This window comes from Dromiciops gliroides, chromosome 3 (genome assembly GCF_019393635.1).
Source record: "Dromiciops gliroides isolate mDroGli1 chromosome 3, mDroGli1.pri, whole genome shotgun sequence".
Taxonomy (NCBI): domain Eukaryota; kingdom Metazoa; phylum Chordata; class Mammalia; order Microbiotheria; family Microbiotheriidae; genus Dromiciops; species Dromiciops gliroides.
The window spans coordinates 652,794,447-652,811,682 of NC_057863.1; the positions used below are offsets into that span (position 1 = coordinate 652,794,447).

At 35.8% G+C, this 17,236-nt stretch overlaps 1 protein-coding gene across 1 annotated transcript in view; it reads right to left on the bottom strand.

Moving 5' to 3' along the window:
• Positions 1-9,693: 9,693 nt before the first annotated feature.
• The window catches only part of LOC122748304 (vomeronasal type-2 receptor 26-like), a 31,747-nt gene continuing 24,204 nt past the window's right edge, over positions 9,694-17,236 (bottom strand). The window contains exon 7 of the mRNA XM_043993967.1: positions 9,694-9,741. Coding sequence (XP_043849902.1) covers positions 9,694-9,741 — 48 coding nt within the window. The remainder of the gene's footprint in view (positions 9,742-17,236) is intronic.

Here is a 17,236-nt window from a genome sequence, read left to right on the forward strand (position 1 = left end):
AGGGAACACAAACTCAGATGAGGAAAATACTCTCAAATAATTTCACTCTAAAGAAGGAGTGGGTCAAACAACAAATCATAGAAACAATCAATAACTTTATCCAAGAGAATGACAATAATGAGACAACATACCAGAATCTATGGGATGCAGCCAAAGCAGCGCTTAGGGGAAATTTTATAGCTCTAACTGCTTACATGAATAAAAAAGAGAAAGAGGAGATCAATGAATTGAGCATGCAACTTAAAAAGCTAGAAAAAGAACAGATTAGAAATCCCCAATTAAATACTAAATGAGAAATCCTGAAAATTAAAGAAGAAATTAATAAAATTGAAATCAAGAAAACTATAGAATTCATCAATAAAACTAAGAGCTGGTTTTATGAAAAAAACAATAAAATAGATAAACCATTGGTTAATTTGATTTCAAAAAAAGAAAGAAGACAACAAAATTACCAGTATCAAAAATGAAAGGGGTGATTTTAACACCAATGAAGTGGAAATTAAAGCAATAATTAGGAACTATTTTGCCCAACTGTATGCCAATACATTTGACAATCTAAATGAAATGGATAAATATTTACAAAAATACAAACTGCCAAGTTAACTGAAGAGGAAATAAAATCCTTAAGTAAGTCCATATTAGAAAAGGAAATAGAACAAGCCATTAATGATGTGTAATTTAAAATTCTAAATGTGGGTTCTAATCTGTTCCCTCAGTTTTGGGGGAAACTGACTAAAATCACTGATAAATGAGTTTAGGATTTTTAAGGGTTTATTGAAAGATAGTAAAAGCAAGAGAAAGATTGAGAACAGATTTCCTATAACCTAGCAATCTTAACCTCCCTAAGCTCCCACTTCTGAAGTCCTCTTGCACTACACCAATCTCATGCACCAAAAAGCCCAGAACTCTCTCCCCAGTGTCCACTTCCTGCTTCATGTTCCCCCTCCAAGAAATGGGATGTTCAGCAAGCTCATTGGCTAGAGTCATTCAAATTTATTGGTTCACTGGACCCAAAGGTGGTCTGGATGTAAAGTTCAAAGTTTTTAGCTTCTGAGAACAATTACTTTCTTAAGTACCCTTAAGTACCAGCCAGATGTGTTTACAATCTAGTAAACTGGAAGTAAGCCAGAGTCAGTCACCCTATCTAATTCAATCAGTTTAAACCAGTCTCCAGGTGGGCCCCTGAGTATCTGCTAAATCTCATCTATCACATTCCATTATCTTGACACAATGAACTCCCTAAGAAAAAATCCCCAGGGCCAGATGGGTTTACAGGTGAATTTTACCAAACTTTTAAAAAACAATTAATTTCAATATTATAAAAATTATTTGTAAAAATAGGTGGAGTTCTACCAAATTTGTTTTATGATACAAGTATGGTGTTGATACCAAAACCAGGCAGAGCAAAAACTGAGAAAGAAAATTATAGACCAATTTCCCTAATGAATATTGATGCAAAAATCTTAAATAAGATATTAGCAAGGAGATTACAGCAAGTGATCACCAGGATAATACACTATGACCAGGTGGGATTTATATAAGGAATGCTGGGCTGGTTCAACATTAGGAAAACTATTAACATAATCAACCACATCAATAAGAAAACTAACCAAAATCCTATGATTATCTCAATAGATAGAGAGAAAACTTTTGACAAAATACAGCACCCATTCCTAATAAAAACACTAGAGAGCATAGGAATAGGTCGAACTTTCTTTTTGTTTTCTGTTTTTTGTTGTTGGGTTTTTTTTTGGGGGGGGGGGTGCAGGGCAATGGGGGTTGAGTGACTTGCCCAGGGTCACACAGTTATTAAGTGTCAAGTGTCTGAGGCCGGATTTGAACTCAGGTCCTCCTGAATCCAGGGCCAGTGCTTTATCCACTGTGCCACCTAGCTGCCCCCTAGGTTGAACTTTCTTAAAATAATAAGCAGTATCTGCCTAAAACCATCAGCAAACATTAAGTTAGAGGACTCCCCAATAAGATCAGGGGTGAAGCAGGAATGTACACTATCACCTCTATTATTTAATATTGTACTAGAAATGTTACCTTTAGCAATCAGAGAAGAAAAAGGAATTAAAGGAATAAAAATAGGCAAGGAAGAAACAAAACTATCATATTTTGCAGATGATATGATGGTATACTTAGAGAGTCCTAGAGAATCAACTAAAAAATTACTTGAAACAATTAACAACTTTAGCAGAGTAGCAGAATATAAAATAAATCCACATAAATCATCAGCATTTCTATACATGATCAACAAAGTACAGTAGCAAGAGATAGAAAGAGAAATTCCATTTAAAGTAACAGTAGACAATATAAAATGCTTGGGAGTCTACTTGCCAAAACAAACCCAGGAACTCTATGAATACAACTACAAAACACTTTTCATACAAATCAAATCAGATTTAAATAATTAGAAAAATATCAATTGCTCATGGATAGGCTGAGCTAATATAACAAAAATGACAATTCTACCTAAATTAATTTACTTATTCAGTGCCATACCAATCAGACTACCTAAAAATTATTTTATAGAGCTAGAAGAAATAATAACAAAATTCATCTGGAAAAACAAAAAGTCAAGAATATCAAGGGCAATAATGAAAATAAAATGCACAGGAAGTTGGGTTGGCTGTACCAAATCTGAAGCTCTACTATAAAGTGGCAGTCATCAAAACCATTTGGTACTGGCTAAGAAATAGAGTGGAGGATCAATTGAATAGGCTAGAAACAGGAGACACAGTAGTAAATGACATTAGTAATGTAGTGTTTGATAAACCCAAAGACTCCAGCTTCTGGGATAGGAATTCAGTATTTGACAAAAACTGCTGGGAAAACTGGAAGATAGTATGGCAGAAATTAGGCATAGACCAAAATCTTACACCTTATACTAAAATAAGGTCAAAATGGATACATGATTTAGACATAAGAGCTGATACTGTAGGTAAATTAGGAGAGGAAGGAATAGTCTACCTTTCAGATCCTTGGAAAGGAGAACATTTTATGCTCAAATAAGAGATAGATAATATTATGAAATGCAAAATGGATGATTTTGATTATATTAAATTAAAAAGCTTTTGTACAAAAAGAAGTGATGCATCCAAAATTAGACGGGAGGCAGAAATCTGGGAAATAATTTTTAATGGCCAGTACTTCTGATAAAGGCTTCATTTCTAAAATATATTGGGAACTAAATCAAATTTATAAGAATCCAAGTCATTCCCCAATTGATAAATGGTCAAAGGATATGAACAGGCAGTTTTCTGATGAAGAAATCAAAGCTATCTATTGCCATGTGAAAATATGCTCTAAATCACTATAGATTAGAGAAATGCAAATTGAAACAACTCTGAGGAACCACCTGACACCTATCAGATTAGCTAAAATGACAAAAAAGGAAAATAATAAATGTTGGAGAAGCTGTGGAAAAAATTGGAACACTAATGCATTGTTGGTGGAGCTGTGAACTGATCCAACCATTCCGGAGAGCAATTTGGAATTCTGCCCAAAGGGCTATAAAGCTGTGCATACCCTCTGACCCAGCAATACCACTATTAGGTCTTTTTCCTAGGGAGATCATGGAAAAAGGAAAAGGACCTACCTGTACAAAAATATTTATAACTACTCTTTTTGTGGTGGCAAGGAATTGGAAATTGAGGGGCTGCTCATCAATTGGGAAATGGTTGAATAAGTTGTGGTATATGAATGTAATGGAATTCTATTGTGCTGTAAGAAACGATGAGCAGGAGGAGTTCAGAGAAACCTGGAAGGACTTGCATGAACTGATGATGAGTGAGATGAGCAGAACCAGAAGAACATTGTACACAGTATCATCAACATTATGTGTTGCTCAACAGTGATAGACTAGATTCTTCTCACCAATATAATGGTACAAGAAAATTCCAAAGGACTCATGATGGGAAATGCTCTCCAAATCCAGAAAAAAAAGAGATGTGGAATATGGATGCAGACTGAACCATACTAATTCTTTTGGTTTTGGTGCTGTTGTTTTTCTTTTTTGAGGTTTTTCCTTTTTGCTCTGATTCTTCTCCTATAAGATGACTAATACAGAAATATGTTTAATGTTATTATGCATATATAACCTATATCAGGTTGCCTGCTGTCTTGGTGAGGGGGGAAGGAGAGGAGAGAGGGAGAAAAATTTGAAATTGGAAATCTTATGAAGACAAATGTTGAAAATTATCTCTACATGTAACTGGCCAATAATAAAATACTTTTATTTTTAAAAAATCAACTGAGAGAGGTAGAAGAAAAAATGGGGAGAGAAATGAAAGCAACACAAGAAAATTATGAAAAAGGAATCAACAGCTTGGAAAAGGAAGCACAAAGATGGGATGAAGAAAGCAATTCCTTAAAAAATTCATTTGGCCTGAAAGGAAAAGGAGGTGCAAAAGATTACTGAAGAAAACAATGGCTTAAAAATTCACATTGGACAGATGGAAGCTAATGACTCCATGAGACACCAGGAATCAGTCAAACAGAATCAAAAGAATGGAAAAAATAGAAGAAAATGTGAAATACCTCATTGGAAAGACAATTGATCTGGCAAATAGATCCAGAAGAGACAATTTGAGAATTATTGGACTGCCTGAAATCCATGATCAGAAAGAGTCTAGAGACCATATTCCAGGAAATTATCAAGGAGAAAGGCCCTGATTTTGTAAAATCAGAGGATAAAATTTTCATTGAAAGAAACCACTTCTCACCTCCTGAAAGAGACCCCAAAAGGAAAACTCCAAGGGATATTGTAGCCAAATTCCAAAATTATCAGGTGAAGGAGAAAATACTCCAAGCAGCCAAAAAGAAACAATTTAAATATTATGGAGAGACAGGCTTGCATAGGACCTGGCAGCTTCAACATTAAAGGATCACAAGGCTTGGAATATGATATTTTCAAAGGCAAAGGAGTTTGGATTGCAACCAAGAACCAAGTACCCAGCAAACCTGAGCATTCTCTTTCAGGGCAAAAGAAGGACATTCAATCAAATATGGGACTTCCAAGGTTTCCTGATGAAAAGACTGAATAGAAAATTCAATCCTAACATATGACTCAAGAAAAGTATGAAAAGGTAAAGAGAGGGAAAAAGTTATTCAATACGATTAAACTGTTTACATCCCTACACAGGAAGATAATACTTGTAACTCTTGAAAACTGTATCTTTAATGGGGCAGACAGAAGGAGTATACATAGAGAGTACAAAAATAAATTGTCCTTGATGTGATGATATAAATAAAATTAAGGGGTAAAAAAAGGAGTATATGGGGAGAAGAGAAAAGAGGATGTGGAATGGGGTTAATTACATAGTATGAAGAGGCACAAAAAACCTATTACAATAGATGGGAAAAGTAGGGAGGGGTGAGCATTGTTTCAACCATACTCTTACTAGAGAAATTGAAAGGTCTTTATGAAAAATTGTTTATGGGGGGCGGAGGTCAGCTATAGTGAAGAGTCATTGATGAAACTTAGTTTGTGAGCATAAGAAACTGGTAGAATGATGTTGTTCTCTTCAGTAATAGGGAAAGTGGGATGCTGGGAGAGATTACTGGGGAAGATTTTGAGTTTCAATAACTATTACTTATATATTACCTGAAGGTTAACTAAGATTTTGATAAATATTATTTCATTTGATAGAGCATAAGAACCACAATGAAGAATATTCTAGTCTAACTTCAGACACTTAACAGCTGAGTGATCCTGGTTAATAAATTAAACATCTTTCTGCCTTAGGTTCTTCATTTCTAAAAGGTTTGTGGGGATAAAATGAGATGACAATTGAAAGTGTTGTATATACCTTCAATTGCCAGCTGAGTATTGTTATTGTTTTTATTATGATTATTATAACTGAATATTTTCTTCATTCTCTGAAGATTTATACTTTTGTATGGATTATAAAATAATAGAATCTCAAACTTGGAAAAGCCTCAATGACCCACCCAGCCACCCCAAATCTATTCTCTTTATTAAGTAGCAATCTGGTCTACAATATCCCCCTAGAATCCAAGGGATTCTGTTACTGATCATCTAGCTTCTGGTTGAATATCTCCAGTGATAGAGAGCTTCATAGTGCTTGAATCAGTTTATTCCTATGCTGGGCATCTCTGACATTATGTTGTATTTTTTTTTCCTTCACAATGTCCAGAAACCTGTTGTCTTCCATATATATACTCCTTTGAGAAACTTTGACTACACCATGATGCAACTTTTGAATTTTAAATCTGAGATGGCTGAGGTTCAGAGGTGAAAACAGTTCTTTGTATCACAGGAAATGAAGTTTGAGGATTTGAATTTAAATTGTATCACTTCCAGGCCTCTGCTCTTGCTATTAGATTACTCCTTACATTGCTTGTAACCTTACCTTATGGAGACAAGTGGAATAGGATTGTAGTACACATAAGTGACAACAGTTCAAATTTTTGAAGACAGAATATCCTTTGTTAATTGTCCCTTCTCCAGACTAAACAATTCCATTTTATTTAACCAGTACTCACATTATGAACTTCAGCCCACTCTCCATACTGGTTGCTCACCTCTGGATGCAGTCCAGCTTATCAGCATCTTTCTTGGTCTGGCAGAGTGCTTTCTAGGCTATCACTCAACTCAAGGTGTTATGTGACCAGGGAAGATTTTAACATTAAGGATATTGGCTATTCTGTATACTTACATCAACCCCTTTTGGAACACTTTAGTACTTGTCCAAGTTTTCATATTCTTTCACATGTCATTCACATTTTCCACTAAAAGTGATTTAATTATCATAATCAGCATTTTCTGTAATCGATTTGGATCAAGTAAGTTTTCTTCATGAGTGCAATTATGACATTTCTTTTAATAGCCTCATTCTTCTGTGATATGAGCTCCATGAGAGCCATTTTTCTTTTGGCTTTTTAAGAACAAAGGTAATTTTCTTTTGAAGAGAAAAAAGAAGTCAAAGAATCACTAACAGTAAATTTGTTTTCTTTCCATTTTCTATCAAGTTTACCACTGATGAACCAATCAAAGAACCCATCCATTTTTTTGTTCCTCTGATTTCTACCAATCCTAGTGAAAAAGTTATTTTTTCTATTCATCAATCTTAGCTCATATTGAATACCAGTCTTGTTGACACTACTTTTTATAACAATGTGTTCCCTTATATTCAGTTCTTTTTGCCTGCTGTAGAGTTCATGTATGTGTATTTCATCTGTGTAGTCTCATTGGCCTCTACATTTTTCATGGTTACTCATAATTAGAAATGTGAAATTCTATGAATTAACAATTTCTTTCTGGAGGGTTTATCACTCCTCAGTCAATTTTCCCTTAATTTCAGTCCCTGGAATTCTACCTATCTTTCCTCTGAATTCTGGGAAATTTGTTTCCCACATTTCTAGTATGTCAACTATATTCAGATCTAATTTCCTTTGGCAACTTTATTTGTCCCCCAAACGTTCTTTATAAAGTATTTTATATTTCCCTAATTACACGTAAAAACAATTTTAACATCTATTTTTAAAACTTTGAGTTCCAAAATCTCTCCCTTTCTCCCTCTTCCCCCCCTTCTTTGAGAAGGTAAGCAATTTGATATATGTAACATATGTGTAGACATGCAAAACATTTCCATATTAGTCATGTTGTGAAAAAATAGACAAAAAACCTCAAGAAAAATAGAGTTAAAGATATGCTTCAATCTATATTCAGACACTATCAGTTCTTTCTCTGAGGATGTATAACATTCTTTACCATAAGTCTTTTAGGGTTGTCTTAGTTATATTGCTAAGAATAGCTAAGCCATTCACAGTGGATCATCTTACAATGTTGCTGTTATTTTTATACAGTACATTTCAATTTACATCAGCTCATGTAAGTCTTTCTCAGTGTTTCTGAGAGCATCCTGCTCATCATTTCTTATAGCACAATCATATTTCATCATACTCACATACCACATTTTGTTTAGCCATTCTCAAATTTAAGGGCATCAACTCAATTTCCAATTAAGAGTCACCAGAAAAAGAGCTACTATAAATATTTTTGTATCTATAGGTCCTTTTTCTTTTTGTTGTTTATCACTTTTTGGATATTGACCTGGTAGTGGTATTGCTAAGTCAAAGAGTATGCATGGTTTTATAGCCCTTTGGACAGAGACCAAAATTGCTCTATAGAATGGTTGAATTAGTTTACAACTTCACCAACAGTGCATCAATGCCTCATTTCCCCCACATCCCCACTAATATTTGTCATTTTCCTCTTCCATTCTATTAGCCAATCTAATAGATATGAGGTAGTACCCCAGAATTGTTTTGAGTTGTATCAATAGTGAGTTAAAGCATTTTTTCATATGGCTATAGATAGCTTTGATCGTTTCATCTGAAAACTGTTCATTTCTTTTGATCATTTAGGACTTGGGGAATGGCAATTCTTTTACTTATAAATTTACCTCACTTCTCTATGTTTTAAAAAATGAGGCCTATATCAGAGAAACTTGCTTCAGATTTTTTTCAGTTACTGTGGCTAACTGTATTTCCCTCCATCCTATCTCACCAATGTTTATTCTATTCTGTCTCTACTTTCACCCTGTCCCTCCTCAAAAGTGCCTTGTTTCTGACTGTCCCATTCCAAAATCTACTCTCCTTTCTATCACCTACCACACTTCCTCTTATCCCCCTCCCCTCCTACTGTCCTGAAGGGTAGGTTAGATTTCTATACCCAATTGAGTATGCATGTTATTCTTTTTCTGAGCAAATTCTGATCAGAGTAAGGTTTATACTCCCATCTTCCCCTCACTGTATAAGCTTTTTCTTGCTCATTTTATGTGAGGTAATTTACTTCATTCCACCTTTCACTTTTACTTTCAGCATTCCTCACCTTGTATTTTATTTTAATATATCACTCCTTCATATTTAATCTGTGCCCTCTATCTCTATATACTCCTTCCAACTGCCCTTATAATGAAAAAATTCTTAGGAATATCATCTTCTCAAAGAAGAATATAAATAGTTTAACCTTTTTAAATCTCTTATGATTTCCTTTTACTGTTTAGCTTTCTATGCTTCTCTTGAGTCGTGTATTTAAAGTCAAATTTTCTATTCAACTCTGGTCTTTTCATCAAGATTGCCTGAAAATTCTCTTTTTCATTGAAATGCCCATTTCACCCCCGAAGGATTATACTCATTTTGGCTGGGTAGGTGATTCTTGGTTGTAATCCCGGTTCCCTTGACCTCCAGAATATCTTGTAGAAAACCATCCAGGTCTTTAATGTAAAAGCTGTTAAATTTTGTGTTATCCTGACTGTGGCTCCACAATATTTGAATTATTTCTTTCTGGTTGCTTATAATATTTTCTCCCTGACCTGTTAGCTTTGGAATTTGCCTAAAATATTCCTGAGTGGTTTTATTTTGGGATCTCTTTCAGGAGGTGAGTGGTAGATTCTTTCACTTTCTATTTTACCCTCTGGTTCTAGAATATCAGGGCAGTTTTACTTGATAATTTCTTGAAAGATAATTTCTTGGATCTTTAATTTTTTTTTTGGTCATGGCTTTCAGGTAGTCCAATAATTTTGAAGTTGTCTCTCCTGGATCTTTTTCCTAAGTCAGTTGTTTTTCCAGTGAGATATTTCACACTGCCTTCTATTTATTTTCATTATTTTGGTTTTGGTTTGTTGTTTCTTGATTTCTCATAAAGTCATTAGCTTCCATTTGTTAAATTCTAAGTTTTAAAGACTTATTTTCTTCAGTGAGATTTTGTACCTCCTTTTCCATTTGGCCAAGTCTACTTTTTAAGGAGATTTTTCTTCAGTAAATTTTTGTGTTTCTTTTTTCCATTTGGCCACTCCTGCTTTTCAAGTCATTTTTCTCCTCATTGGCTTTTTGTAATGCTTTTACCATATGGCCTAGTCTGATTTTTAGCATGTTATTTTCATTAGTATTTTTGCGTCTCCTCTGCTAAGCTACCTGTGGGCTGAGAACTCTGGAATGAACTGATGCTGCTGCTGATTCAGTGGTTCCTAAGGCCTGCTCCTGGATTGCTGGGACTTTGTCTATGCTGGCCCAGCCTGTGCTGAATTATCTCACCTGGGTGTTATATACCTTTCTTGCTGAACTTCTAAGTTTTCTTTAGCTGGAAAATTATTTCACCCTGTCCTTTTGTGGGTTCTGCTGCCATAAATAATCTCATGGCATTATTTAAAGGTATTTGGAGTGTTTTAGTGGAGAGCATAGGCAAGTCACTTCCTTTCCTCCACCATCTTGGCTCTACCCCACCAACTTTGGTGACATTAACAGGGAGTGGCCACTCCAAGATTTCTCATAATTTTGCCCTGATCAGCAGTCTCCTCCTACTGACTCTTTGATTTTCAAGAAGAAATTCACCATTATGAGAGGCCAAAAATGTATTTCTTTTTAAGTCATAGCAGAAAGAGTTCTGTAGGAGAAGTTTACATTTTGAAGTCATCCATTACTATGAAGCTATGTCTTGGAGTCAAGGTTATAGTTTATTTATCAAACTCCTTATAAATCTTGTATATATTGTTATTCAAAATTACATAATCTAGAGATAAATTAGGCTTAATGTATATATATATGTATGTATATATATATATATATATATGTATGTATGTATGTATAAATATAAACCACCTAGATTTGATGAAGCTGCCTTATTACCCAAAAGAATCTTGTGAAACCTTGGATTAAGAAGATAAAAATAACCTCCAACTGAACTCAGACAATATACAAGTGGGTGTCAAGCAAGTCCCTGAGCTTTTTTGGGATTTGGATACCATTTGCCTCTCCAAATGTCCAGGAGTTTATAGCTATCAGATAAGCTCCCATCTACTGTGACTTCTTTCTACAGGGTATCTGGTAGATTTTATCTCTTTCTAATGAACATCTTTATCTGCTAGAGTCATCCTGTTTTCCTCCATAATACTTATAATAACATCTGGATATCCTTATCTGTGACAATCCCTTTTGAATCATATACTCTTGTCATATTGTTTATTTTCAAGTTTGACTGATCAAAATGATTTGTATTATGCTAATGGAACTGATAACATTCTGTACTAACAAGTGAGGAAAAATGGAAGTTAATCAATCTGGATCTGATTGACTTGCCAATAAAGACCTAAAACTTGGCTGACCAAGGTCTATAACCAGTGAGCCAAAAAAAAAAAAAAAGTTTCATTACTTTCACTAAGAAAGGAATTTGGGGCTCTTTCATTGGAAGAGATAAATAGCATGTACATGTCTGCTGCCTAATGGGACAATAAACAGATGCTGTGTTTTCTTTATTGCTTTCTTATCTTTTCCATGAGTTTTTCACTCTCTTTTTCATAGGAAACAGTTATGAAAATATGTTTTTAATAATATATCTTCCCTTTTCTTCCTTTTTTGATTAAAATTCTTTTTAATAGATTTGCAGAAAATCAAGTGTGCATATCCTCACAATCTTGAGAAAATGAAGGGTAGAAGGAACAAAGGAAGAAAACAAGGAAGGTAAAGAAAGATATAGTAAATATTTTCTGTGGTGAATATTATGCTAAGTGTTTTGGATACCAGTATTGTCCACATAAACTCTGATGAACCTTGTCCTAATTCAAAGTCTTAGGTATTAAATAAAAGAAGGTTCTATCTATCTCTCAGTTTTGTTTGTTTGTTTTGGCACAGATAAATAGTCATGGGGATATGTCTAATGCTATATTCTTAAGCTTCCAAAAATATGTAATTTGGGTGAAAAAACATGGTCTCCAAGTATCAATGGGTGAAGGATGGCTTAGTGCATCTGAGACAGTGTCTGTCAAACAAAAGTCTGTTATGGCCTTATGGTAAACCATGGTCTAGAAGTCCTAATCCCATTGTGAGACATCATATTCTTGAATAATCACTCACTTCCTTAATTCAAAATTTTTTTCTGTTTCACTTGCCTTAAATAAGCAACAGAGAGCAATGCAATGGCACAGAAGAGTTCCAGGGAACTCTTGATGGAAGAGGATCTCCAAATCCGAGAAAAAAAAAAAAAGAACTGCGGAGTATAGATGCTGAATGAACCATACTATTTCTTTTGTTTTTGATGCTGTTGTTTTTTTCTATTTTGAGGTTTTTCATCATTGCTCTGGTTTTTTCTCTTATAACATGACTAATGCAGAAATAGGATTAATGTTATTATGTGTATATATATATATAACCTATATCAGATTACCTACTGTCTAGGGGAGGGGAGAGGGAGAGGAGGGAGGGAGAAAAATCTGAAATTGTAAAGCTTGTATAAACAAAAGTTGAGAACTATCTTTACATGTAATGGAAAAAAATAAAATACTTTATTAATTAAAAATTAAAAAAAAATTTAAAAATAATAAAAAAATTTAAAAAATAAGCAACAGAGAGGAAAGCAATGTTTGTTCTGGGGTCTCCAGGTTGTTCCCCAAAACTTCATAATATTTGCAGCACTTATTTCCCTCCTCCCAGTATCAATTGTGCTCATAAGACTGAAAGACATTACTCTCCATTGCTTTCCTGTGCCAAACTGAAGGAAGGAACATCACTGCCAGTGCCCCTCTGCTGGGACTCCCTAACCATCACTATTCCTTGTTTATCTCTTAAGCCTCCAGGAATGATCATTCATCTCAAAATTTCAGTTGCTCTTAGAGGTAGTGTGCCACCAAGAATGTCAAATATCCACTTCCATTTTAAGCATTAACTTATCCAATTCACAGATATGATTAATATCTGTATATTGTCCTTGATTATATTTTTTCTTAATTGTCCTCTCTATCTTCTCATCCGTTTTCTCCTCAAAATTCTATTTTACTTCTATCCACTGGGGCTCTTAATCTCCACTCCCTTTTATAATCCCAATGTTCCTATTATCACCTTTCCCTCTATTTCTTATCTGATTATTGTTATTTGTCCTGTGTTCTCAAAGAGGACCATTACATCAGGAAGGTGATGTCATGACTTGCTAATGAATTGGATTTAAGTGAGACAAGCCTGTACAAATTCACCAGCCTTATTTTTTCCTCCAGAGCCATGTGGGTCCAGTGGCAACATATATTATCAGGACAACTGAAGATGGCCCCCATCTGGTAAGATAGATTTCTATACACAAATAATTCTGTATGTATATATTCTTTCCTCTTTGAAGCATTTCCCTTGTTGCCCGCCTCACCCATTTTCCCCTCCACTGTAAAAGCTCTTCCTTGTTCACCTCTTTTTATGTGAGATAACTTACCCCATACTAACCCTCCCTTCCCCCTTGTCCTATTGTATCACTCTTCCTCAACCCTTCATTTATTTTGTATACCATTCAAAGATCATTCATATCCATGCCCTCTATTCATGTGAATACCTTTTAACAGTCCTACTAATAATAAGTTTCTTAAGAGTTACATAGGGGAGGGGGTAGAGCCAAGATGGCAGAAGAAAGACATTAAATGCTCAGAGCTCCTGATACAATCTCCCCAAAAACAGCAATAAAAGAACCCCTGGAGCAGAAAAACACACAAAAATATGGGCTGAGGGGGCAACTAGGTGGCTCAGTGGATAAAACACTGGCCCTGGATTCAGGAGGACCTGAGTTAAAATCCAACCTCAGACACTTGACCCTTACTTGCTGTGTGATGCTGGGCAAGTCACTTAACCCTCATTGCCCTGCAAACCCGCCCCCACAAAACAGGAAAAAATACAGGGTGATATTATTCACCAGCTATAGAAAGATTTCAGGGGGCCATGCTGGAACTCACGTAAGTTCTAATCCTGTGATTGAGCTGAAAGACACACCAGACACACAGCCAGAGGAATTTACCCCAGAACCTCTGATTTGGCTACAGTAGCAGCACCTTCTGGAGCTGAGTGTGCGGTTGGGTGAAAGGGCAGATGAGCTGGACTGGGGGGGGGACTGAAAGGGTACCAGTGGGATGGGGAAATAATTCAGCTGCCCCACCCCAGCAGCAAACCAGGAAGAAATCCTGAGATCCTGAGCAGAGGGAGGCTCGGGTGGGGGAGGTGTGCAGGCTTGCTGAAGCAAAGAACCACACCATGGAAAGCTTTGCTGGTTGGTTGTTTAGTAAGTAGGCTTGAGGTTATCTCCAGACCAGAGAATAGGCCAGGCAAGAGCAAAACCAGCCCTCCCTCAAACCAAAACACCTGTGACCCTCTGAAGCTGGGAACAGGAGTGGAGCCGTGAAGCAGCCCCCTATCCACCCTCAGTGGAAAGTTTAAAATAAATTAAAAGATGAGCAAGCAAAGAAAGTTCAAAACTATAGAAAGCTTTTTCAGGGAAAAGGAAGATCAAGGTGTAGCCTCAGATGAGGAAATCAACCATAGGGTCCCTACATCCAAAGCTTCCAAGAAAAATATGAACTGGTCTCAGGCCATGGAAGCTCTCAAAAGGGACTTTGAAGACAAAGTAGGAGAGATAGAAAGAATATGTAGAGAAAGAGAGGAAGGAATGGAAAGAGAAATGAGAGCAATGCAGGAGAGTCATGAGAAAAAAGTCAAAAGTTTGAAAAACCAAAAGGAGACTAAAAAAGTGTCTGATGAAAATAATTGCCTACAAATTAGGATTGAGCAAATGGAAACTAGTGACCTTATGAGAAACCAAGACACAGTAAAGCAAATCCAATAGAATGAAAAAATAGAGGCCAATGTGAAATATCTCCTTGGAAAAACAGCTGACCAGGAAAATAAAGCTAGGAGAGATAATTTGAAAATCACTGGACTACCTGAAAACCATGACTAAAACAAGAGCTTAGACACCATCGTCCAAGAGATTGTGAGGGGAAATTGCCCTGATATTCTAGAAGCAGAAGCTAAAATAGAAATCAAAAGAATCCACAGATCACCTCCTGAAAGAGATCCCAAAGGAAAACCTCCAGGAATATTATAGCCAGATTCCAGAGCTCCTCGTTCAAGGAGAAAATATTGCAAGCAGCTAGAAAAAAGGAATTCAAATATTGTGGAGCTCCAATAAGGATAAAGCAAGATCTAGCAGCTTCTACATTAAAGGACAAGAGGGCATGGAACATGATATTCCAGAGGGCAAGGGAACTGGGACTACAGCCAAAAATCACATACCCAGCAAAACTGATCATAATGTTTCAGAGGGAAAAATGGAATTTCATTGAAAAAGAGGACTTTCAGTCATTTGTGATAAAAAAGACCTGAACTGAATAGAAAATTTGACTTTCAAATACAAGACCCTGGGGAAAAATAAAAAGGCAAACAAGAAAAAGACATCACAAGGGCCATTAAAAGATTAAACTGTTTACAGTCGTACATGAGAAAATAATACTTCCCACTCACAAGAACTTTTTCAGCAAGGAATATACAGAGGACACAGGTCTGACATGAATATGAAGGGATGGTATTTGTAAAGCATTTATTTTTTGTATATCCTTGTTCTTTGTGGAGTAAATAGGATGGGTTGTCTGGTGTCTGGGGCCGGATTTGGGCTCTGGGCCTCCTGGACCCAGGGCTACTGTCTTGTCCATTGTGCCATCTAGCTAACCCATGATGACATCTTTAAAATAGGGGTAAGGGGTAGGAGGAATGGACTGGGGGAGGGGGGATGGGAGAGGTGGAATGGGGAGAAGTAGCTCATAGGAAGGAAACAAGAAAAATGTCTATGGAGGGGAGGGGAAGTGGGGGACTGAGTGAACTACACTATCATCAGAATTGGCTCAAAGAGGTAATAACATACATACTCAAGCGGGTATAGTAATATATTTTTGCCCTGAGGAAAAGTGGGAGGAGAAGGAGATGAGGGGGTGAGGAGAAGAGGGGAAGGAGGGAAGGAAAGTTGGGGGAGAGAGGTGTAAAAAGCAAAACACTTTCAAGGAAGGTAAGGATGTCCTGCATAACACCACATGTATGACATATATTGAATTGCTTGATTTCATAGGGAGAGTTGAGGAGGGAGGGAGGAGGAAAAATTTAGAAAACAGAATTAGCTCAAAGGTCATAACCTCATCCAAGTGGACTCAAGGACAGAATAACACACACATCCAATAGGGAAGAGTAATCTATTTAACCCTTTAGGAAAGTAGGAAGGGAAGAGGATAAGGAGGGAAGGTTGAATGAAGGGAGGGTAGAGTAGGGGAGGGAACAGTCAGAAGTAAAACACTTTTGAGGAGGAATAGGTTAAAAGAAGATAGAAAATAGAGTAAATATCATGGGAAGAGAATCGGATGGAGGGAAATAGTCAGGATGATTGATTATAATGGCAAAACATATGGTACCAACTTTGCTGGGCTAATATGAAGAAAATTCTTTGTCAAGTTTAAGGTAATTTAATCAGGTTATGATGAACAGGATACTATCAGAAAAACCTGAAAAGACCTACATGAACTAAAGCAGAGTGAAATGTACTGTATACAGCAATAGTGTAAGATGATCTGCTGGGAAGCATGTAGTTATTTTCAGCAAGGCAATGGTTCAATATAACCCTGAAGGACTTATGAAAATGGCAACCCATCTACAGAAAAAGAACTGATAGTATCTGAAAACAGGTAGAAGCACCATTTTTTCAATATTTTTTCCTCTTTGACAATTCCTCAATCTGAAGTTTTGGGGGGGTTTTGGCTGTTTTCTCTCACAGCCTAGCTAATGTGGGAATGTTTCCATGACTACGCATGTATAACTTATTTTAAAATGCTTGAGTTCTAGTGGGTGGAGGGTGGGAATGGAGGAGAAAGAGAAGTAGGAACACAAAGTTTTTTAAAATTGATGTTAAAATTTTGTTTTTACATATATTTTGGAGAATAAAATTTTAATCAATAAAAAAATCCTAAATGAGTGAAAAAGGACACATGAAGAAAGATGGTATTTGTATCTAGAAAAAGAAGTGATGAAGTTAAATATGTATAGGAGAATACTTTTACATATGTACATATGCATATACTTCTCTGTGTGTGTATATATATAAATGTGTATATATATATACACACAAACACAACTTTTTGTATCTAGTCATAGCCATATCTAGGGTGGTGTTGAAGGGAAGAAAAGAAGGAAAACTAATTTACATGATAATTTTATTGTATATTTAAGAATAACAAGTTGTGCATAGTAGATTTGCGGTTCCATGGGAAATCATTTATTTTATTGTACTGTTTTATGGAAATGCTTGTTCTCTTCCATAAATTAAGAATAAAACAAATTTTAAAAAGAAAGTAGAAAAAAATCAAATAAGGTTTCATTTACTTAGTCAGTCATGTCACAACATTGTTAGGAGGCATGAGGAAATGGC